The sequence below is a fragment of the Lynx rufus genome, unplaced genomic scaffold (assembly GCF_022079265.1).
Source record: "Lynx rufus isolate CCGP_SWC_20201006 ecotype Redwood Valley unplaced genomic scaffold, mLynRuf1.p SCAF_25, whole genome shotgun sequence".
Classification (NCBI taxonomy): Eukaryota; Metazoa; Chordata; class Mammalia; order Carnivora; family Felidae; genus Lynx; species Lynx rufus.
In genome coordinates, this window is record NW_025814840.1 from 9,035,453 (window position 1) to 9,061,118 (window position 25,666).

General features: G+C 39.1%; 1 protein-coding gene across 6 annotated transcripts in view; it reads left to right on the forward strand.

Annotated features, from left to right (window-relative positions):
* LOC124518720 (zinc finger protein 33B-like) overlaps positions 1–25,298 on the forward strand; it is an 86,042-nt gene extending 60,744 nt beyond the window's left edge. For 5 of the 6 annotated variants that reach the window (XM_047088772.1, XM_047088771.1, XM_047088770.1 and 2 more), the window contains one exon: positions 22,569–25,298. In XM_047088772.1, coding sequence (XP_046944728.1) covers positions 22,569–24,805 — 2,237 coding nt within the window. In that variant the 3' untranslated portion in view covers positions 24,806–25,298. The remainder of the gene's footprint in view (positions 1–22,568) is intronic. The other variant, XM_047088769.1, reaches the window with a different exon arrangement.
* Positions 25,299–25,666: the final 368 nt, after the last annotated feature.

The following is a 25,666-nucleotide window of genomic DNA, read 5'->3' on the forward strand; positions in this document are numbered from 1 at the left end:
GGACATTTATTACCTTCCCATGATTAACCCAGGGCTGGGCAACTTTGGAATGTGTTTTTAAGGTACCTGTTTAGAAGTCATAATCCAGTGAGTGACTGAGAATACTGGTTATTGAACCAAACCTCCAGATTCTGCTCTCACGAAAAATGTTCTCCTGTTTGATTCACATTTTGAATATTCACCATTCTTACATTGGTCAACAGACCAATCTTTGCCTTCCTCCCCTTTGCCATCGTTTTCCTGCATGAGTCTGTGTTTTTCAAAGCAGTGTCAGCCTGCGACCTTACCTGGGTTGTTGCACTGCATTCCTGCTGTTCCCAGGCATTGTTTCATACACTGATTTTCCGACCTAAATAATTTTTGAGTGCTTGCTGTTGTCTAAATACCATAGTAGTGAGAGGCGCATGGGTGGCTCAGTCAGTTGAGCATCTGACTTCAGCTCAGGTCATGATCTTGCTGTCCATGAGTCGAGCCCTGCATCGGGCTCTGTGCTGACAGCTCAGAGCCTGGAGCTTGCTTCAGATTCTGTGTCTCCCTCTCTCTTGGCTCTCCCCCGCTCGTGCTCTGTCTCTCTCTCTCAAAAATTAATAAATGTTAAAAAAATTTTTTTGATTAAAAACAATTAATAAATGCCATAGCAGTGAAAGAATAATGTGCCAGTGACTTTATACAAGTAGCACTAGTGGCCAAGAGATGCACGCAGAGGTGGTCAACATCACTAACGTGAGGGACATGCGCATCCAGCCACATCACACCATTTAGAATGGCTAGCACCAAGAAGACAAGAGAGAACAAGTGTTGGCGAGGATGAGGAGAAGAGGGAACTCTTGTGCACTGTCGGTGGTGGTGATGTAAATTGGTTCACCTACTGTGGAAGAGGGTGTGGAGATTCCTCAGGCAGTTAAATATAGAACTGTCCTAGGATCCCGCAGTTGTACTTGGGAACATACCCGAGGAAAATGAAAAGAGGATATCGAAGAGAATATACACATTCATGTGTATCACGGCCTTATTCACAATAGCCAGATCTGGACACAACCTGCGTGCTCGTCAGTTCATGAATGGCTAAAGAAAGAAAAGAGAGTAGTATCATTCAGTCATGAGAAATGACATCTTGCCACTTTAAGAGAAAGACAGTTACCGTGTGGTGTCACTTATATCTGGAATCTGGAAAAGGGAAACTCATGATAACAGAGGGTATTGTGGTGGTTCCCAGGGGATGGGGAGTGGGAAAGGAGGGATGGTACAAGATCGGAAGAGATAAGTAAGCCGTAGAGATGGCGGATACCATATCAAGAATGCAGACGGTATCGTATTGTGATCATCACACTTGCCAAGACACCAGAACTGAATCATTCCAATCACTAATAAGGCATGGGAATTGTGTAACATATTAAAGGTGCTGATTATTGGTACAGTAGCAGTCATAATACAGTATATAATTGTCTGAAACTAACATGTATACCTTGAATTTATACACTTATATGTCTCATACATTTAAAAAGTAGCACCAGAAAGAGATACTTCTGCGTATTAACACTGTGTAATGGTAAAAAATGACCATGGAAATTAGAGCAGAGTTAAATTGTGCTGCTTTAAGAAGAGTACTCAGGGGAGACCTAAAGTAGGAGATCAGCCACCATTAGAGCAGGATTTGAGTGAAATGTTTGTGTGAGTTGGGCGGTTTCTGCCTCTTCTCAGGAAGGGGAATAGCACCCACTAAGCCAATTAGCAGGAATGTGTTTGGTGTTTTTTGGGAAATAGCGGGGGAAAAAAAAAAAAACTCACAATGGCCAGAGGGGAGTGAGTGATTGATGAATGTGGGACAGGAAATGACGTCAGGCAGTTGTGGTCCACAAGGTAAATATCATAAATCTTATTAAAGATTTTAATATTTTCCTTATTAGTATATTTTGGTTAATAAGCAATGTGTGATCTATGTTTATAAGATCTTTCTCGCCTCTGGAGAAGATATTGGGAAGAGCATAAGTGCTACAGATGTCACTAGAGGACGCTTGTTGTTTTCCTTAAGGGTGATTATGGTCAGTCCCGATTGGAAGGCATGGAGGTAACGAGAGGAGGGTGGATTCTCTCTGTGTCGGGAAGAAGAGTAACAAAAAGGGAAGAGAGGGTGGGACTTGAAGGATTTTAAAGAATAATGGTTGAAAGCTTCCCAAGTTCGGCAGAAGACCTAATAGTATTCATTGAAGAATCTGCGTGAACTCCAAGTAAGATAAATGCAAAGGGATCCACGCCAATGGCATGTCATGATTACATTTCTAAAAACAAGAGAATGTTTCAAAGTAGCCGGAGAGAAACATCTCCTTTTCTTTGGAAATGATAGTGGATGTTTCAGCCAAAAGCATGGAAGCTAGAGGGAAACGATGCCTTTTTTTCTGAGTACTGAAGGAAAAGAACTTTCAGACAAAACTGTTATCTTGTGAACATATATTCATGAAAGGAGAGCTGAAGTTATCATACATAGGAAAACTAAGAGAAAATGTTGGGAAACTTAACTTTTACTGATTTATTAAAAAATTTTTTTGTAGGGGCGCCTGGGTGGCGCAGTCGGTTAAGCATCCGACTTCAGCCAGGTCACGATCTCGCGGTCCGTGAGTTCGAGCCCCGCGTCAGGCTCTGGGCTGATGGCTCGGAGCCTGGAGCCTGTTTCCGATTCTGTGTCTCCCTCTCTCTTTGCCCCTCCCCCGTTCATGCGCTGTCTCTCTCTGTCCCAAAAAAAATAAATAAAAAAAAAAACGTTGAACAAAAAATTAAAAAAAAAAAAAAAATAAAATAAAAAAAATTTTTTGTAACATGTATTTACTTTTGAGAAACAGAGATAAAGCACAAGCAGGGGAGGAGCAGAGAGAATGGGAGACACAGAACCCAAAACAGGCTCTAGACTCTGAGCTGTCAGCACATAGCCCGACGTGGGGCTCGAACTCACAGACCATGAGATCATGACCCGAGCCGAAGTCAGACGCTCAACCCACTGACCCAGCCAGGTGTCCCTTGCAAACTTAACTTGTAAAAATGGCTAGAGGAACTCCTCTGAATAGAAAGGAAATAACACAAGAATGTTGGAACTTCAGAAAAGAATCAACATTGGAAGTGGAAAAAATAAGGATAAATATAATGGAGTTTCCTTCTCATTATTTTCTGAAATCATATTTGATTGTTGAAGCAAAATGTAGAAATATCCTATGATTTGATTCTCCATGTGTGGGGAAAATATATAATTACATTTAAAAGATATAATAAAGGGATTTGGATGGAATTGAAGTGTACATTTCCCTTGAGTTGGTAAAATGTTGATCTGAGAAGAATGTGATGAATCATATATGTGCCTTTTACCTAGAAATGGACTCAAATACCTCGAACAACCACCAAAAAAATGTATGAAGTGGTACACTTAGAAATACTCTCAAGTAGTTACCTGCATAATCCTTGGCAAAATATTAGCAAGTAGAGAACGGTGGTGTATAAACAGAATCCTACACCGTGACTGAGTGGTTTATATGCAGAGCATGTAAAAGTGGTTCAGCATTCCAGAAACAATCAGTATAATGTACCATAGGCTGACAGAGATGCTGTTATGCATAAAGTTGCTTTATTAATTTTCTTTCAGATTGTTGATTGCAGTTGCATAGAAGCCTCACCTGATTTGGGGGTGGTTATATTGTGGCTTACAGCTTTTCTGAATTTATTTATTACCTCGAGTGGCCTTTTTGTAAATTCCTAGGGATGATTTGTAGTTAGAGGGAACTTTTCCACTCTTTCTTTAAGGCCAAAGAATTGTTTCCTTAATCCCAAAAGCAGATGGTCGCTTTTGGAAGAAAAACTACAAATAATTCTTAGGAATATAGATGCAGAACTCCAAATAAAGTCCAACGGTGTAGGAAAAGAATTATATACCATGACGAATTAGGATTTATTCCAAGCCTGCAAGCTCATTCAACATTCAAAAATCAATTAACATAATCCATCCCATCAGTAAGCTGCAGAAAGAAAAATTTTATGATCCTATCAATTGATGCAGAAGAAGCATTTAACAGAATCCATGTATGATTAAAATTCAGCAAGCTAGGAATAGAGAATTTCCTCAAGTTGATGAAAAGCATCTACCAAAAAATCTGTTAACATCACATATAATAAAGAGAAACTGGGTGCTTTCTCTCTAAGATCAGGAGCAAGTCAGGGCCATCCGGTTTCACCACTCTTATTTGACATCTTAGTAGAAATCCTAGGTAATGCAACAAAACGGATATGAAAGGTGACAAGGGAAGAAATAAAACTCCTCTTTTTGCAGAGATTCAATTGTCTAAGAATCCTAAAGTAGCACACTCCTACAACATAGAAGTCATTTATAGGAAGGTTGCCAGATACAAGCTTAATATTCAATAGGCATTTGCCTTATTAATATTTTAGTTGTAGTTGTCTTTTTATTGGTGAGTTGTAAGCGTTCTTTACATATTGTGTATATCAGTCCCTAATTAGGTATATAGTTTGCAAGTATTTTCTCCTGTTTCTGGGTTGTCATTTTACTATTTTGTCTGTGCACTCTGCAGCGAAAGAGTTTTTTGTTTCATGACATACAGGTTATCTGTTCTATCTTTTGTCACTACTGGTTTTGGTGTTGTATCTAAAAGGCCTGTGTCTATCCCAAGGACAGAAAGATTCATTCCTATATTTTCTTTAAGTGAATAGTTGTTACATTTAGGTCTGTTACCCACTTTTGTGTATGTTGTGAGAAAAGAGTATAATTGTTTTGCATGTAGATATCCAATTGCCTCAGCATCAGTTGTTGATAAAGGTGTGTGTGTGTATGTGTGTGTGTGTGTGTGTGTGTGTGTGGTCTTGACAATACATCGTTTTGATATACACACACACTCACACATCCATTTCTCCTACCCCTAAACCCATACCTCTGTCAACCGACAGTATGTTCCCTGGATCTGTAACATCACTGTGTTTGTGTTTTTCATTTTTCAAATCCCATGTAAGCAAGATCAAACAGTATTAGTCTTCCTTTGTCTGACTTCTGTGACTTTGCATAATGCCCTCAGGATCCATCCAAGGTGTCCCCAAATGGCAAGATTTCATTAATTTTTATGACTGCGTAATATTCCACATTTATATCATATTTATAATATGTATATATACATAATACATACGTATGTAAAACATATAAAATATAGTATGCATAATGTGTTTAACTTATAACTATGTATTCTTCATTTGTTTATATAGTGCTACAGTGAAAAAACATGTGTATGTCTTTTCAGGCTAGTGTTTTCATTTTCTTCAGATATATACCCAGAAGTGGAATTACTGGATCACATAATAGTTCTATTTTTAATGTTTTGAGGAACTGCCATGTTGTGTTCTATGGTGGCAGCATAGTTCAGCCTCCCACGAAGAGTACCTAAGGCTTTCCTTGTCTTCATATCCTTATAAACACTTGTTATGTTTTGTCTTTTTGAGAATAGTCATTCCCGTAGGTGTGAAGTGCTATCTCATTGTGGTTTTGATTTGCATTTCCCTGATGATGAGTGTCGTAGAGTACTTTCTTCAAGTACCTGTTGGCCATCTGTATGTCTTCTTTGGAAAAATGTCTGTTCATATCCTCTGCCCATTTTAAATCAAATATTATTTTTCTTATTGAGTAATATTAGGTCTGTTTTGGACATTAACCCCTTATCAGATAAATGGTTGCAAATAGTTTCTCCCATTCAGTGGATTGTCTTTGATTTGATTGATGGTCTCCTTTGCTTTTTAGTTTGATGCAGTCCCACGTGCTCATTTTTGCTTTTGTTGCCTTTGTATTTAGGGCCAAATACAAAAACTTATTGCCGAGATTGATGTGTAGCCTACTGCCTGTTTTCTTCGAGGACTTTCATAGTTTCAGGTTTTGTGTTCCAGTCTTCAATCCATTTTGAGTTAGAGTTTGTGTATGGTGCAAGATAGCGGTTTAATTTCACTCTTTTGCATGTGGCTGTCCATATTTCCTAACCCCATTTATTGAAGAGGTGACTGTCCTTTCCCTATTGTATATTCTTGTCTCCTTTGTTGTAGATTAGTTGACTTAGATGTGGGTTTATTGCTGGACTCCGTGTTCTGTTGCATGGATCTGTGTGTCTGCATTTATGCCAATAGCATACGGTTTTGATTACAATAGCTTTGTGGTATAGTTTGAAATCAGCAAGCATGCTACCTTTTGCTTTCTTGTTCTGTCTAGTTGATTTCTAGTTTCATGCAGGAAAGATGCTTGATTGCGTTTGGGTCTTCTTAAATTTGCTAGGATTTGTTTTTTGTCTTAATATATGGTCAATCCTTGAAAGTTGTTCATGTGTACTTGAGAATTTTTCTTTGTGGATGAAATGTCTGTAAAGTCCTTCTGGTCTAATGGGGCATTTCAGGACAATGTCAATTTTAAGTTGACAACAACTGAAGATTGTACATATTCTAAAGCTATGTGTTTATATTCCCCCCCACCCTCCTTGTTTTATAGTTTTTTTTTTTTTTACATATTCTTTCTTTTTTTTTTTTTTTTAATATATGAAGTTTATTGACAAATTGGTTTCCATACAACACCCAGTGCTCGTCCCAAAAGGTGCCCTCCTCAATACCCATTACCCACCCGCCCCTCCCTCCCACCCCCCCATCAACCCTCAGTTTGTTCTCAGTTTTTAACAGTCTCTTATGCTTTGGCTCTCTCCCACTCTAACCTCTTTTTTTTTTTTTTTTCCTTCCCCTCCCCCATGGGTTTCTGTTAAGTATCTCAGGATCCACATAAGAGTGAAACCATATGGTATCTGTCTTTCTCTGTATGGCTTATTTCACTTAGCATCACACTCTCCAGTTCCATCCACGTTGCTACAAAGGGCCATATTTCATTCTTTCTCATTGCCACGTAGTATTCCATTGTGTATATAAACCACAATTTCTTTATCCATTCATCAGTTGATGGACATTTAGGCTCTTTCCATAATTTGGCTATTGTTGAGAGTGCTGCTATGAACATTGGGGTACAAGTGCCCCTATGCATCAGTACTCCTGTATCCCTTGGGTAAATTCCTAGCAGTGCTATTGCTGGGTCATAGGGTAGGTCTATTTTTAATTTTCTGAGGAACCTCCACACTGTTTTCCAGAGCGGCTGCACCAATTTGCATTCCCACCAACAGTGCAAGAGGGTTCCCGTTTCTCCACATCCTCTCCAGCATCTATAGTCTCCTGATTTGTTCATTTTGGCCACTCTGACTGGCGTGAGGTGATACCTGAGTGTGGTTTTGATTTGTATTTCCCTGATAAGGAGCGACACTGAACATCTTTTCATGTGCCTGTTGGCCATCTGGATGTCTTCTTTAGAGAAGTGTCTATTCATGTTTTCTGCCCATTTCTTCACTGGGTTATTTGTTTTTCGGGTGTGGAGTTTGGTGAGCTCTTTATAGATTTTAGATACTAGCCCTTTGTCCGATATGTCATTTGCAAATATCTTTTCCCATTCCGTTGGTTGCCTTTTAGTTTTGTTGGTTGTTTCCTTTGCTGTGCAGAAGCTTTTTATCTTCATAAGGTCCCAGTAATTCACTTTTGCTTTTAATTCCCTTGCCTTTGGGGATGTGTCGAGTAAGAGATTGCTACGGCTGAGGTCAGAGAGGTCTTTTCCTGCTTTCTCTTCTAGGGTTTTGATGGTTTCCTGTCTCACATTTAGGTCCTTTATCCATTTTGAGTTTATTTTTGTAAATGGTGTGAGAAAGTGGTCTAGTTTCAACCTTCTGCATGTTGCTGTCCAGTTCTCCCAGCACCATTTGTTAAAGAGGCTGTCTTTTTTCCATTGGATGTTCTTTCCTGCTTTGTCAAAGATGAGTTGGCCATACGTTTGTGGGTCTAGTTCTGGGGTTTCTATTCTATTCCATTGGTCTGTGTGTCTGTTTTTCTGCCAATACCATGCTGTCTTGATGATGACAGCTTTGTAGTAGAGGCTAAAGTCTGGGATTGTGATGCCTCCTGCTTTGGTCTTCTTCTTCAAAATTCCTTTGGCTATTCGGGACCTTTTGTGGTTCCATATGAATTTTAGGATTGCTTGTTCTAGTTTCGAGAAGAATGTTGGTGCAATTTTGATTGGGATTGCATTGAATGTGTAGATAGCTTTGGGTAGTATTGACATTTTGACAATATTTATTTTTCCAATCCATGAGCAGGGAATGTCTTTCCATTTCTTTAAATCTTCTTCAATTACCTTCATAAGCTTTCTATAGTTTTCAGCATACAGATCCTTTACATCTTTGGTTAGATTTATTCCTAGGTATTTTATGCTTCTTGGTGCAATTGTGAATGGGATCAGTTTCTTTATTTCTCTTTCTGTTGCTTCATTGTTAGTGTATAAGAATGCAACTGATTTCTGTACATTGATTTTGTATCCTGCAACTTTGCTGAATTCATGTATCAGTTCTAGCAGACTTTTGGTGGAGTCTATCGGATTTTCCATGTATAATATCATGTCATCTGCAAAAAGCGAAAGCTTGACTTCATCTTTGCCAATTTGGATGCCTTTGATTTCCTTTTGTTGTCTGATTGCTGATGCTAGAACTTCCAGCACTATGTTAAACAACAACGGTGAGAGTGGGCATCCCTGTCGTGTTCCTGATCTCAGGGAAAAAGCTCTCAGTTTTTGCCTGTTGAGGATGATGTTAGCTGTGGGCTTTTCATAAATGGCTTTTATGATCTTTAAGTATGTTCCTTCTATCCCGACTTTCTCAAGGGTTTTTATTAAGAAAGGGTGCTGGATTTTGTCAAAGGCCTTTTCTGCATCGATTGACAGGATCATATGGTTCTTCTCTTTTTTTTTGTTAATGTGATGTATCACGTTGATTGATTTGCGAATGTTGAACCAGCCCTGCATCCCAGGAATGAATCCCACTTGATCATGGTGAATAATTCTTTTTATATGCTGTTGAATTCGATTTGCTAGTATCTTATTGAGAATTTTGGCATCCATATTCATCAGGGATATTGGCCTGTAGTTCTCTTTTTTTACTGGGTCTCTGTCTGGTTTAGGAATCAAAGTAATACTGGCTTCATAGAATGAGTCTGGAAGTTTTCCTTCCCTTTCTATTTCTTGGAATAGCTTGAGAAGGATAGGTATTATCTCTGCTTTAAACGTCTGGTAGAACTCCCCTGGGAAGCCATCTGGTCCTGGACTCTTATTTGTTGGGAGATTTTTGATAACCGATTCAATTTCTTCGCTGGTTATGGGTCTGTTCAAGCTTTCTATTTCCTCCTGATTGAGTTTTGGAAGAGTGTGGGTGTTCAGGAATTTGTCCATTTCTTCCAGGTTGTCCAATTTGTTGGCATATAATTTTTCATAGTATTCCCTGATAATTGTTTGTATCTCTGAGGGATTGGTTGTAATAATTCCATTTTCATTCATGATTTTATCTATTTGGGTCATCTCCCTTTTCTTTTTGAGAAGCCTGGCTAGAGGTTTGTCAATTTTGTTTATTTTTTCAAAAAACCAACTCTTGGTTTCGTTGATCTGCTCTACAGTTTTTTTAGATTCTATATTGTTTATTTCTGCTCTGATCTTTATTATTTCTCTTCTTCTGCTGGGTTTAGGCTGCCTTTGCTGTTCTGCTTCTAGTTCCTTTAGGTGTGCTGTTAGATTTTGTATTTGGGATTTTTCTTGTTTCTGGAGATAGGCCTGGATTGCAATGTATTTTCCTCTCAGGACTGCCTTCGCTGCGTCCCAAAGCGTTTGGATTGTTGTATTTTCATTTTCGTTTGTTTCCATATATTTTTTGATTTCTTCTCTAATTGCCTGGTTGACCCACTCATTCGTTAGTAGGGTGTTCTTTAACCTCCATGCTTTTGGAGGCTTTCCAGACTTTTTCCTGTGGTTGATTTCAAGCTTCATAGCATTGTGGTCTGAAAGTATGCATGGTATAATTTCAATTCTTGTAAACTTATGAAGGGCTGTTTTGTGACCCAGTATATGATCTATCTTGGAGAATGTTCCATGTGCACTCGAGAAGAAAGTATATTCTGTTGCTTTGGGATGCAGAGTTCTAAATATATCTGTCAAGTCCATCTGATCCAGTGTCTCATTCAGGGCCCTTGTTTCTTTATTGACCGTGTGTCTAGATGATCTATCCATTTCTGTAAGTGGGGTGTTAAAGTCCCCAGCAATTACCACATTCTTATCAATAAGGTTGCTTCTGTTTATGAGTAATTGTTTTATATATTTGGGGGCTTCGGTATTCGGCGCATAGACATTTATAATTGTTAGCTCTTCCTGATGGATAGACCCTGTAACTATTATATAATGTCCTTCTTCATCTCTTGTTACAGCCTTTAATTTAAAGTCTAGTTTGTCTGATATAAGTATGGCTACTCCAGCTTTCTTCTGGCTTCCAGTAGCATGATAAATAGTTCTCCATCCCCTCACTCTGAATCTAAAGGTGTCCTCAGGTCTAAAATGAGTCTCTTGTAGACAGCAAATAGATGGGTCTTGTTTTTTTATCCATTCTGATACCCTATGTCTTTTGGTTGGCGCATTTAATCCATTTACATTCAGTGTTATTATAGAAAGATACGGGTTTAGAGTCATTGTGATGTCTGTATGTTTTATGCTTGTAGTGATGTCTCTGGTACTTTGTCTCACAGGGTCCCCCTTAGGATCTCTTGTAGGGCTGGTTTAGTGGTGACAAATTCCTTCAGTTTTTGTTTGTTTGGGAAGACCTTTATCTCTCCTTCTATTCTAAGTGACAGACTTGCTGGATAAAGGATTCTCGGCTGCATATTTTTGCTGTCTAGCACCCTGAAAATCTCGTGCCAATTCTTTCTGGCCTGCCAAGTTTCAAAAGAGGGATCAGTCACGAGTCTTATAGGTCTCCCTTTATATGTGAGGGCACGTTTACCCCTTGCTTTCAGAATTTTCTCTTTATCCTTGTATTTTGCCAGTTTCACTATGATATGTCGTGCAGAAGATCGATTCAAGTTACGTCTGAAGGGAGTTCTCTGTGCCTCTTGGATTTCAATGCCTTTTTCCTTCCCCAGTTCAGGGAAGTTCTCAGCTATAATTTCTTCAAGTACCCCTTCAGCACCTTTCCCTCTCTCTTCCTCCTCTGGGATACCAATTATGCGTATATTATTTCTTTTTAGTGTATCACTTAGTTCTCTAATTTTCCCCTCATACTCCTGGATTTTTTTATCTCTCTTTTTCTCAGCTTCCTCTTTTTCCATAACTTTATCTTCTAGTTTACCTATTCTCTCCTCTGCCTCTTCCATCCGAGCCGTGGTGGTTTGCATTTTGTTTTGCATTTCCTTTAAAGCGTTTTTCAGCTCCTCGTGACTGTTCCTTAGTCCCTTGATCTCTGTAGCAAGAGATTCTCTGCTGTCCTGTATGCTGTTTTCCAGCCCAGCGATTAATTTTATGACTATTATTCTAAATTCACTTTCTGTTATATTATTTAAATCCTTTTTGATCAGCTCATTAGCTGTTGTTATTTCCTGGAGATTCTTCTGAGGGGAATTCTTCCGCTTGGTCATTTTGGATAGTCCCTGGTGTGGTGAGGGCCTGCAGGGCACTTCCCCTGTGTTGTGGTGTATAACTGGAGTTGGTGGGCGGGGTCGCAGTCCGACCTGATGTCTGCCCCCAGCCCACCGCTGGGGCCACAGTCAGACTGGTGTGTGCCTTCTCTTCCCCTCTCCTAGGGGCGGGATTCACTGTGGGGTGGCGTGGCCCGTCTGGGCTACTTGCACACTGCCAGGCTTGTGATGCTGGGGATCTGGCGTATTAGCTGGGGTGGGAAGGCAAGGTGCACGGCGGCAGGGGGGGCAGGCTTAGCTCGCTTCTCCTTAGGTGATCCACTTCAGGAGGGGCCCTGTGGCAGCCGGAGGGAGTCAGATCGCTGCCGGAGGTTTGGCTCCGCAGAAGCACAGAGTTGGGTGTTCGCGCGGAGCGAGCAATTTCCCTGGCCGGAGCCGGTTCCCTTTGGGATTTTGGCTGGGGGATGGGCGGGGGAGATGGCGCTGGCTAGCGCCTTCGTTCCCCGCCAAACTGAGCTCTGTCGTCCGGGGGCTCCGCAGCTCACCCTCCCTTTGTCCTCCAGCCTTCCCGCTTTCCGAGCAGAGCTGTTAACTTATGACCTCCCAGACGCTAAGTCGCGCTTGCTGTCGGAACACAGTCCGTCAGGCCCCTCCGCTTTTGCAAGCCGGACTCGGGGGCTCTGCTTGGCCGGCGAGCCGCCCCTCCGCCCCGGCTCCCTCCCGCCAGTCCGTGGAGCGCGCACCGCCTCGCCGCCCTTCCTACCCTCTTCCGTGGGCCTCTCGTCTGCACTTGGGTCTGGTGACTCCGTTCTGCTAATCCTCTGGCGGTTTTCTGGGTTATTTAGGCAGGTGTAGGTGGAATCTAAGTGATCAGCAGGACGCGCGGTGAGCCCAGCGTCCTCCTACGCCGCCATCTTCCCAGAATCCCTCGATCTACATATCTGTTTTATAGTTTTGATGTCAAATCTTGTATCTTTTAATCTTCTGTATGTCTTAACTAATGATTATAAGTAGTTATGGTTATTTTTTGTACTTTGGTCTTTTATGTTTCATACTGCTTTTGTAAGTGATTAACCCACTATCTTCACAACATTAGGATGTTCTGAATTTCACTATATATTTGTTTTTACCAGTGAGATTTATACTTTAATATGTTTTCGTGTTACTAATTTGTATTCTTTTGTTTCAACTTAAAGAAGTCCCTTTAACATTTCTTGTGAGGCTTTTCTGGTGTTGGTGAATTCTAGCTTTTGTTTGGGAAACTCATTTATTTGTCCTTTGATTCTAAATGAGAGCTTTGCTGTGTATTGTTGTCCAGTAAAGATTTTTCTTTTCCCATTCTTTGAATATACCATGCCACTGCCTTCTGACTGGAAAAGTTTCTGCTGAAGGATCTGATAATCTTACGAGAGTTCCCTTTTCTGGAACCAGTTGTGGATTTTTTGCTACTTTTAACATTCTCTCCGTGTCTTTAGTTGTTGGCACTCCATCTCATAATGTTTTTGGTGTGGGTTTTTTGAATTCATCTTACTTGGAAATTTCTGGGCTTCCTGGATATGGATTTCTTTTTTTCCCCCCAATTTGGGGAAGTTTTTGGCTATTATTTCTCTCAGTGAATTTTCTGCCCCTTTCTTTTTCATCCCCTTTTGTGATTTCTGTAATGCAAATGTTGGTCTGCTGTTTATTGTCTCATATGTCTCTTAAGCTGTGTTCACTTTTCCCCCTGCTCTCATTGGGTGAGTTCCACTGTCTGACTGCAGATTACTGATTCACTCTGCCTCATTGTTCTGCTATTGAATTCCTCTAGTATTTGTCAGTTGTCTTACTGTATTTTCTGTTTGGTACTTTCTGGTACTTTCTTCTTGTTGAGGTTCTCACCATGTTCATCTGTTTTCTCCTGAGTTCGATGAGCATCTATATGACTATTATTTTGAACTCCTTATTAGGTAAATCACTTGTCTCCATTCCATTAAGAACTTATTCTTAGGTTTTTTTCTTGTTCTTTCGTTTTGAACACACATTTCTTTGTGTATTTTTCTTGATTCTCTGTGTTGGTTTGTGTTCATTAGATAAAACAGCCACCTCTCCTAGTATTGGAAGAATGGCCTGGTGTAGGTGATGAACCTTATCATTCGACCCTGACTTAGCTCTTGGTTGCCTGTCAAATTTTCATGGTTGTCTAACCAGCCTCTTTTATTTGTAGTGGCTTTCAGTAGTTGAGGGTATTCCAAGACCTGTCACTGTCCCAAGGGGAGGATCTCACTCAGCATCTAGATTCAGGCTGATTGGAAGGAAGATCTTCAGACGGTATCTCTTAAAGTTTGCAAATATGTACAGTCCTGTGAGACCGGAAGCAGAGCTGGGGAATCTAAAAGTGTTCACTAGGCAGTAGGCGCCCAAGTATGGTGGAGGAGTATACACACTGCTTTCCCGAAGACACTGGCGAGCTGGAGTGAGGCAGAGGGAGAACGCGGAGAGAAGATACCCTCCAGCTCGAGTGAATCAGAGGGAGAGTGCACTGTTGGTGCTCACTTGCCATTGTCGGATGATAAACCAGCCTTGCGTTAGTAGGATAAATCTCACGGGGTCTTTGTGTGTAATCCTCGTAATGTGTTATTCGATAACATTTGCTAGTATTGTGCAGAGTATCTGTGGGTCTGTATTCCAAAGATGTTGCTCTTAGTTGTTTTAGACATTGAACTGTAGTTGTCTTCTCTCATCATGTCTGAGTTTAGTGCCGATGTAATATAAGGCTCATATAATTAGGGGGGAGGTGTTCTTTTCTATTGTTTGCAGGAGTGTTTGAATAATCAATATTAATTATTACTTAAACGAGTTTAAAAATTCACCAGTGAAACCATCTGGACCTGGGCTTCCTTTATGGGCAGTTTTAAAATGACTGCAGTGTGTTTACTTCTTATACTTTTTTTCAGATAGCTTATTTCTTCTTGAGTTGTTATATTTTTTCCGATTCTAGGAATTTTTGTATTTCAGCCAAGTTATCAAATTAGTTGACATACAATTCAAAACATTCACTTATATTTTGTTTTCGTAGTGTAGAAAACATTCCAGGTTTGTAATGTGAGTACATTCTATCCCTAGCGTGTGTACTGCCTTTATTCCACAACTTCAGTAATTTAGTTCTTTCAAATACGTTTATTTATTTTTGAGAGTGTGCACATAAGAGTGAGCAGGGGAGGGGCAGAGAGCAAGAGGGAGAGAGAGAATCTCGAGCAGGCTCCACGCTGCCAGCACAGAGCCCAATCAATGCAGGGCTCAATCACGCGAATCATGAGATCATGATCTGAGCCGAAATCAAGAGTTGAATGCTCAACTGACTAAGCCACCCACCCAGGCGCCCCATAACTTCAATAATTTGACTGTTATGTCTCTTATTTCCATGTCAGCCTAAATATAATTTAGTCAGGTTTATTGATACTTTAAAAGAGTCATCTATTGCCTTTCTTTTCTGGTTTATTAATTTTTACTCTTCTCTCATTTCCCATCCTTGCTTGCTTTGGATTTATATTACTTTTTTTTCCCCATTGTTATCAGTTGTATAAGGCAGATTATTGATTTGGGCTTGTTCTTTTTTAATGTGGTTATTGCAGGATAAATTGACTTCTAAGTACTGTTTTCTGTGTGTCTCAAGTGTTCGTATATTCGGTCTTCATTTTTACTCAAAGTGTTTTCTTATGTTTCCTGGATATTTTTCCCCTCTATTTTATTCAGAGATGCATTGTTTAATGTCCTATTTGTGAGTTTTCAAAATTCCTTTATATGATTGATTTATAATTTCCTTCCATTTTGATGGGAGAACCTTTTAAAATGTATTCTGGGGAACCTTTCGTATGTACTTCTGAAGAATGTGTAATCCTCTCTTTTTGAGTGGAGTGTCTTATGTATATTTGTTATTCTGGTTACTTGATAGTGTTATTTTTATCTTTTTTTTCCTCCTATTTGTATTCTAGCAGTTGTTTTATCCATTACTTAATGTGGAATTTTAAAGTCTTTAATTATTGTTGTTGTGTGTATTTTTCCTTTGAAGTTTGTCAGTATTTGCTCTAGTCTCATCGTCAGCAATGTAGAATTATGTGGATTTATGTCTCCTTTACTGATGGACTGTTTTCATTATGTAATGTCCCTCTTTATCTCTAATAATGTATTTTGTGTTAAAGTATATTTTGTCAGATATTAATATAGTTCATTAATTCATTCTTTAATATGAATTCATTAATTCATTAATACTCATTAATATTAATTCATTCATTAATAGGAATCTAAGTGTGTCTCATGTAGACAGCTTGTGTTTGGGACCTGACAATTACTGCTTTTTGATTGGATTTCTAAATCCATTCCCAGTTTTCTGTTACTGGTATGACTGGATTTACTCTTGCCATTTTGCGTTTTGATGTTTATCTGCCTTATGCCTTTTTGAACCCATAGTTCAAACAAGTACCTTGTTTTTCATTAAGTGAATGTGTTTTAGCATAGTATTTAAATTCTTTTCACTTAGTTATTTTCATAATGGTTGTTATTAAAATTTTCCTAAGAAATTCACCCTAACAGACTCCACTTCAGATTTATACCCCCTCATCTACAGTGAAATATAGAAATGTCATTCATATATAGTTCTATTTCTTCTACTCTATTTTTGTGATATTACTTGTATACATAGTAGATCTGTATATGTTTAAATTCCAACAATACATTGTTGAATTACTACTTTATGTTCTGAGATCAAGACCTGAGCTGAGATTGAGATCAAGAGTCAGCTGTTTAACTGGCTGAGCCACCCAAGTGCTCCTCTTCTCTTACTTTTGGGTTTAGTTTTCTCTTTCCTAGTTTTTAAAGGTAGACAGAGCTGTAGTAATTGAAAACTTTCTTACTTAACACAAGTCTATTTTTGTGTGTATGTATGTATCTCTAATACAAATACATATGTGAAATTTCTTTTTTTGGAATACGTATTATAAAGTATATTTAAGATATGTATATATTTCATACACTGGATTTTGTATATATGTGTGTACACACATCTAACACACACGTATTAAATTTGTGTCAGATAAGATGGACTATCACAAACTAATGGCCAGCACAAGTACATTTTTGTGTGTATGTATGTATCTCTAGCACAAATACATATGTGAAATTTCTTTTATATGGAGTATGTATTATATACAACATATCTAATATATGATGTATAAATTTCATGTGTGTGTACACACACATTTATCTAACACACCTCTATGAAATTTGTGTCAGATAAGATGACCATCACAAATTAATGGCTTCAGCTGCTTCCTGTTTAAGAATCTAGAAAAAAAAGGAACAAATTAAATCCATAGTAAGCAGAATAAAGGAAGTAATAAAGATAAAAAGTGATGTAATTCAAATCAGAGGAATAAATGAGAAAATTAGTGAAACCCAGAGCTGGTTCTTTTAAGGTCAGTAAAATTGACAGACTTCTAGATGACACAAATTACTATTATTTTTTTTTAATGTTCATTTAGTGCAAGCAGGGGAGTTGCAGAGAGAGAGGGAGACACAGAATCTGAAGCAGGCTCCAGGCTCTGAGTTGTCGGCACAGAGCCCGATGCCAGGCTCAAACCCACAGACCACGAGATCATGACCTGAGCCAAAGTCGGACGCTTAACTGACTGAGCCCCCTAGGTGCCCTGAGACAAATTATTAATGTCAAGAATAGGAGTGGCAATATCACCAAATATTCTGCAGATCCTACAAGTCAAATAACGAAATATTATGCCTCTAACTTTATGAATTCAATGATTTAGATGAAATGGACAGTTTCCTTCAAAAAAACAACTACTAAAGCTCATTTCAGAAGAAATAGATAGCTGTTCCACAAAGAAGACCCAGGGGCTTCATTAGTGAGTTCTGCCACATGCGGAATAACACAAGTTTTACTAAACTCTTCAAGAAAATCCAGGAAAAAAGGTATACTAATTCATTCGTAGGCCAGCATTTTCCTAACACTGAAAATGGAGAAAGACAGTACAGGCGTACCTCAGAGATACGTTAACAAATTTCAGAACCTATGTGGAAAATTTTTAAAGAGATAATTTTGATGAAACTCGTTTTCATGATAGCTATACCTCTGATTATGGAGGATTTTGTGGTGAAGGGAGGAGTTTTGTGTAGCCCACAAGCACATAGATATTTGCAAGCTGTTGCTCCTCTTGAATGGATTATATGATGGGTGATGTATCATTGGAGGGTTTTTTGAGTGTGATCATGTCTTCATTCTTAGGAAATACATGCTGACATGTTTGAAATAACAGGTCATGATGTCTGCACTTAAACCAAATAGTTCATGGTCAGAAAGCCTTTATATAGAGAAAGATAAAGCAAATGTGGCAAAAATTTAACAACTTGTGACTCTAGGTGGAAAGGATGCAAGTGCGTATTTTATGGCTCAGGCAAACTCGATATTTTCTGTTTCTTATGTGGGAATTATTCTATTTACATTTTGTTTCTTCCAAGGTAAATTTGGTAAGTGGTATTTTGTTAGTAAATTTGTTGCTACATTTCTTTCAGATGTATTTGTATCAAGTTGAACAAAAATAGCCTTTAGGATTTTTTCATACCATGTTTCAATGGTAGTTTCTTCCTTAATTTTTTTCTCAGTTTGCACACTTGAGATTTCATTCCCTTGTTTTTGTTGACGAGGTTAGCCTATGATTTGCCTCCTTTGTTGCTTTTCAAAAAACCAGCTTTTTTTTAAAGACTTTATTTATCTCTACACTCAAGTGGGGCTCAGACTCCCAACCCCGAGTTCCAGAGCTGCACACTCCACCACCTGAGCCCGCCAGGTGACCCCCAAAGAACAGCTTTTTGACTTACCTCTTATTCTACTGTTTTTCTGTTTTTTGTTCATTAACTTGTTTTTTTTAATGTTTATTTATTTCTGAGTTTTGAGACAGAGCATGATCAGGGGATGGGCAGAGAGAGAGACACACACACACACAGAATCCGAAGCAGGCTCCAGGCTCTGAGCTGTCAGCACAGAGCCTGACATGGGGCTCGAACTCACCAACCGTGAGATCGTGACCTGAGCCGAAGTCGGACGCCTAACCAACTGAGCCACCCAGGCACCCCTGTTTCATTAACTTCTAATCTAAGTAAATTGTCCAAAAGTGAAAAAAGACCTGATGCACGTATTCAGAGGGACCATCAGGAACCTGGGAAAACTGACCTGGAATGGTTCACTCTAAGATATGCTTTAGTAAAACTACTGGACCTTAAACACAGAAGGCTCGAACTCATGTACTGTGAGATCATGACCTGAGCCAAAATCAATAGTCAGATCCTAAGCTGACTGAGCCACCCAGGTCCCCTTATCCGTATTATTTTAAATTTATTCTTGTATTCATGTGTTTCTGCCTTTATTGCTTCCCTCTTTGTGCTACTTCTTTCTTTTATATTACTGTTGCCTTTTTCTAGTCTTTTACTTTTTGAGTTAAGGATTCACTTGTATTTCATTCTTTGTCACCGATGCAAAACATTTAATGCTGTGAAATCTCTGATCTGTATATGTATCCCTCATAGACTCGTAAGTAATATTTTCACTAGTTTTTTTGGTTTAGAACTTAGGCTTTGGTTTGTTTCCTTTTTCACCAAAGAGCAGTTTGCTAGAGGATTGTTTGCTTTTGAAGTCCTGATGGAAGAAGCTTGTTCTTCCCCAAAAACAACTTCTTTTTTTAAAAATATTTTTTAATGTTCATTTATTTTTGAGAGAGAGAAGAGGGCAGAGCATGAGCTGGGGAGGGGCAGAGAGAAAGGGAGACATAGAATCCGAGGCAGCCTCCAGGCTCTGAGCTGTCAGCACAAAGCCCGATGCGGAGCTCCAACCCCCGAACTGTGAGATCATGACCTGAGCCAAAGTCAGACGCTTAATCGACTGAGCCACCAGGCGCCCCATTCCTGAATAAGTTCTAGTTTTAGTGCATTGTTCCCTGAGCATGTTACCTTTATCAGGTTTTTTTTTTTGTAATGTTTTGTGCACCCTTGAGATATAAGTATATTTTGTATTATAAGTTTTGATATTAGAAAATTACATATGGGTCATAATACAAGTCTTCCTGATGTCGTTGCGTCTTCTACACCCTGACATTGTGCTTTCTGATCGCTCTTGAAATACTCTTTTTATCAGTGTGTTGTATTTTTTTCCTTGCTTCTCTGAGTTCTTCATGAAGGTTGTTCGGTCTTTCGATACTTCTCACTGTTATTTGTACATTCAAAGTTGTGGATGTTAGCCTTGTAAAGTGTTTTGTTTTTGGTTTTGGTTTTTTGGTTTTTTTGTCCATCCTGCTAACTAGATTGTATCTGTTTCCTTACTGTTTCCCTTTGCCTGGAATAATATTGCCCATTCCTTTGTTTTTATCTTTTTGAGTCATTTTCTGTCAGTGTGTTTCCCCTTTGCAGCAGAGATTTGGGATTTGTTTGTAACCCATTTGAAGTCATTTTATTAAGTGGTGTGTTAAGCCCATTCACATTTACTAACAGGATTCCTGTCTGGTCTCATATGTCATATTTGTTAACATTTAATGAGTATCATATTCACTGAACAATTCTGTTTCGTCTTTTTGTTCATTTTGAAGGAGTCCATTAGAAACTTTAGATGTTTTTGTTCTAGTGGTTACTTTTACAGTAATGTCTTTTATACTGGCTTTAGTTGCTCATTTCCTTATTTAACCTTCCATTTGGTTTTCAGCTTTTAGTGACCTTTAGAGTGTTTAGTGACCTTCTTTAGACTATTCTATGGCTCTCACTTAGCTTACTGTTATTTCTTCTCCTTTTTCCTGTTTCCTATAGGCTTTTATAGTTGCATTATTTCTGCTTCACTGGAATATATAGCATTAATATATTACTCTTATATTCTTGTTCTCAACTTTCTTTTGGTCTTAGTCCTACACTGCTCAGCTTTTCTGCCAGTGTGTCCTGTCAAATCTCGGTTGCTTGAAGTTTGTCCTCTTCTAGAAGGTTTCGTGATTACATTATTACCTGATTTCTTGAATATCTAATATGATTGACCTCATCCCAGAGCCTGGATACTTTTAAAGGATCACGTGGCTGGATATACAACCCTTGACTTCTACTTGGTTATTTGTTGAAAAGGTTGCTGCACTGACCTCACTTTGTTTATTGGTGACAGAGTCTCTTGCCCAATCTACTTGTTTGTTTGCTTATTGAGACTTGATCTTTCTGTCCAGAGGAGACTTCTTCACTTTTAAGGTTTACAGTTTCATTAAAGCATGTCTTAGGAAGGACTGTTTCAGGTCAGCTTTCCTGATGGAAAAGGAAAGTTCATGGTGGTCCTTAAAATATGCGGGTAAGATCTCTTTTTATTTCTGGGCAGTTTTCTTAGAGAATGGTTTTTAATACTGTATTTATTCCATTGTTTTCTTTTTTTCTCTTTAGAGACTGCAGTCACACATATAATTTTAATTTAAAACATGTATTTTATTATTTTGTAGATCACCTGCTTTATCCAGAATTTTCTCTGTGATCCAGTTTTCCTTCTTTGGTTTTATTGTCATTCTTTTTTTTTTTTTTTTTGCTCTGTTGTCATGTCTTTTTTCCATGCTGTTTATTAAAATTTCATTCAAATCTCTTTTCTTTTTGTACTTTCTGTTAAATCTGCCTGGACCATTTTACCAAAAACACCACAGAGTGGGTGGCCTAAGTAACAAATTTATTTTTTCACACATCTGGAGGCTGTATGGCCAAGATGAAGGTATCCTCAGGGTGCCCTCTGGTGCCTTCTGGTGAGCCCTCTGTCTTCAGCTTGCAGACAGCACCTTCTGGCCCTCTCCTCACATGGCTTTTTTTCTGCAAACAGGGAGAGCAGGAAAGGGCTGGTGTCTCTTCGGCTTCTGATATGGATGTCTTTCCTGTCATTAGTGCTGCACCCTGATAATGTAATTAAACTTTACAGCTTCAACATACGAGTTTGGGAGGGGGACAGTTCAGCTCATAACCAGGTTCTTACAATTTGAATCAGAATCATAACCAGAATCTTACAATTCTAAGATCACTCTGCCCTTTTTACAATTGAATTCCTCACCCGATCAGCCCTTGCCTCCGTAGTTCCCATTAATACTCCAAGTCCCTTGTGTTGGAGTTCTCGGTGGTCTGAGCTGTCATCTGTCAGAACGAAGATGTCGCTCCATGATTTCTCCTCTCACTGTGGGACTTCCCCTTTCAGGCGGTGATTTTATTTGCATTTAATTATCTATACGTTCTAGGGGCGCCTGGGTGGTTCAGTCCATTGAGCGTCTGGCTTCAGCTCAGGTCAGGATCTTACGGTTCCTGAGTTTGAGCCCCATGTCGTGCTCTGTGCTACAAGCTCAGAGCCTGGAGCCTGCTTTGGATTCTCTGTATCCCTCTCTCTGCCACTGCCTCGCTCATGCTCTGTTTCTCTCTCTCTCAAAAATAAACATTAAAGAAAAAGAACTTTAATTATCTCTAAGTTCTCTGTCTCTTCCTCTACGTGTCGTTGCCACAGACTCAAACTGACTCTTTATATAGATGTGGACTCTATATCAGTTTCTTCTGTATTAAATGTTTATTTCCTCAGTGGTGGTTTGAAGTCAGTAGTATTTTGTATTTCCCAGTTATGCTGAAGTCATGGGTTGTTGATTGGTCATTTTATTTGCTCTCCTTATGTTGATCCTTAGAGGTATTTGGAGGATAGATGGAGACATTCCGAATTTAGTAGCTGCCGTTACTCCTCAGACGTCGGAATGCAGATGTATGCTTGCAGCAGTTTCCTCTCCTTTCTTCCACCATGCCAGGCCTTTTGTTTCTTGTTTCCATTTTCGTATTTTCATGTCCAACAGAAGAAATCGAAAAAATAAGTACTTACAGTTATTTTCTTCCCTGGAGACTAGACAAGAAATCAAAATCCACTAAAACATAGGGCATTTGTATATATGTTACATTCCAGAAGAAATGCGTTAGTATTTATGTGTACGGTTAATTTTTCTTACCTTTAGAAGTCTGGGAAACTGATCACAAGAAAGGAAGGAGCCGAGAAAACCAGCATAAACCTGTGAGGGAAGTTGCATTCATCAGTAAGAAAACGCTGACCAAGGAACGAGGTAATGTAATAGGAAAACCATTAAACCTGGACACAAATCCGTTTCCTTCCAGAGAAAGCTTCTGTCAGTGTGACTCATATGGAGTGAGTTTCAGCTGTATTTCTGAATTGTGTATCTATATGAAAAACTATTTAGGAAAAAAGACTGATGAATTTAATGACTGTGGAAAATTACTACTCAGTATTGAACACAAGAAAACTCCTACTAGCGAGAAAAGTGAATTTTTTAAACATGGGGAAACTTTCAGTCAGGATGAAGACTCTGTTGATCATGAGAAGATTCAAAGTGCAGAGCAAAATTTTGAATATTACATGTATCAAGAAACTTTCCCCGAAAAGGCAACGTACAAGAGAGAGATCACTGAAGAGAATCACTCTGAATGTATTGAATATGGGAGAACCTTCTTTCCTAACTCCTCTTTCCTGTTACATCACATGAATGCCTCTGAAGAGAATCACTGTGGACTGCGTGGTTGTGGGAAATCGTTATGTGTGAAGTCTACCCTTTTGAAACCTCATGGGGCACGTATGAAACCCTCGGAGTGTAGTGAGAGTGGGGATCATTTCCGGGGGGATTTATGCCTTCCACAACTTCAGAAAACTCATAAAGGAGAGAAACATTTTGAATGCAATGAATGTGGGAAAGCGTTTTGGCATAAGTCCCACCTCACTCGACATCAGAGGATACACACGGGAGAGAAACGCTTTCAGTGTGATGAATGTGGAAAAACTTTCTGGGAGAAGTCAGACCTCACGAAACATCAGAGATCACACACGGGGGAGAAGCCCTATGTGTGCAACGAATGTGGTAAAGCCTTCAGCCACAAGTCAGCCCTCACGATACACCAGAGAATACATACAGGGGAGAAACCCTATCAGTGTAGCGCATGTGGGAAAACTTTTTACCAGAAGACAGACCTCACCAAACACCAAAGAACACACACAGGGTTGAAACCCTATGAATGCTATGAATGTGGGAAATCCTTTTGGATCAATTCACACCTTATGCTACATCAGAGAACTCATACAGGGGAGAAACCATTTGAATGTCCTGACTGTGGGAAATCTTTCTGTCGGAAGTCACATCTTCTACAACATCAGAGAACCCACATAGGGGATAAGCCCTACAAATGTGATGTATGCAGGAAAACTTTCTACCACAAGTCAGTACTCACCAGGCATCAGATAATTCATACAGGGTTGAAACCTTATGAACGTTGCGAATGTGGGAAAACGTGTTTGAAGTCTGCCCTCACAGTGCATCAGAGAATTCACACAGGGGAGAAACCCTTTGTGTGTCCTGAATGTGGGAAATTCTTCAGCCATAAATCCACCCTCTCTCAACATTACAGGATACATACAGGGGAGAAACCGTTCGAGTGTCATGAATGTGGAAAAATCTTCTATAGTAAATCGTCCCTACATAAACATACTAGGATACACACAGGGGAGAAACCCTACGGATGTAATGAATGTGGGAAAACTTTCTGCCAGAAGTCTCAGCTCACTCAGCACCAGAGAATCCACATAGGAGAGAAGCCCTATGAGTGTAATGAATGTGGAAAGGCTTTCTGTTATAAGTCAGCTCTAATTGTGCACCAGAGAACTCATAAAGAAGAAAAGCCCTTTAAATGTAATGAATGTGGGAAGTCTTTCTGTGTCAAGTCAGGACTTACTTTACATCAGAGAAAACACACAGGGGAGAAACCCTATGAATGTAACGAATGTGGAAGGTCTTTCTGTGATAAGTCAGCTCTTGTTGTGCACCAGAGAACTCATAGAGAAGAAAAGCCCTATAAATGTAATGAATGTGGGAAATTTTTTTGTGTGAAGTCAGGACTTATTTTACATCAGAGAAAACACACAGGAGAGAAACCTTACGCATGTAATGACTGTGGGAAATCTTTCAGTCACAAATCATCCCTCACAGTGCATTATAGGGCTCACACAGGGGAGAAATCTTGTCAGTGTAATGAATGTGGGAAAATTTTTTACCGTAAATCAAACCTTGTTAATCATCAGAGGTCACACACAGGCGAGAAGCCCTATGAATGTAACACATGTGGAAAACCCTTCTCTCAGAAGTCAAACCTCATTGTACATCAGAGAACACACACGCAAGAGAAACCTTAGGATTGCAGTGGGTCTTAGGAATGTTGAGCTGTGGTTCAGCAGTCACTACACTTCAGAGAACTCACGTAGAGGAAGCAATGTCGATATCCTGAATGTTGAATAACTTTCGTCCACAAACTTGCCTTATTTTACCCTGAGGTAGACTGCAACACATAAAGGACAGTCTTGTTAGGTAACATTCCTTTGAATGTCCCCTAGCAAATGTGGGTATAAAACCTTGCAGATTTTTTGATTTTGTCATTTGTTTTTAGCAAAAATACAAACTAGGTTATGTCAGAATTTCTACTAAGGAGAAATCTTTCAGTTTGAGACAAACAGCTTGAAGATTCTCTTTAGAGGTAATATAACATAGGAAATTGTGTTGTAGTTTTGATGCCATATTTGTCTTAGGAAACCTAAGAATTTGTAATTTATAGATGAATATTGTGTGTTGTACAAACAAGCAAAAAAAAAGTAGTAAAATGAAATAAAAGAAGTTGCAGTCATACATAGATTTCTCATGTGCCCTTCTCTGAGTTTCCTCTTAAGATATTTTACATAACAAAGGTATGTTCTCGAGCAGAAATACGGATGGTTCCTTAATACTAAGTCACATACTGTCATTCACACTTCAGTGGTTTTTACATGCACTTTGTGTTTATGTGAAGTTTTATAAAATGTTGTCACTTATACTTTGAGTACCCATGAGCACAGGCTACAAAATCAAAAAGGAATCTGGAATCTGTATTGTATTAGGGTTAAAAAGGAACCAAGATTTCACCACAAGCAGGTCCCTTGTGTTAATAATATCCTTTCTGCAACCCTATCCTGGCAATTCATGTGAGTATGAAGTTTTTAAAACAGAGACAAATTGAATAATTA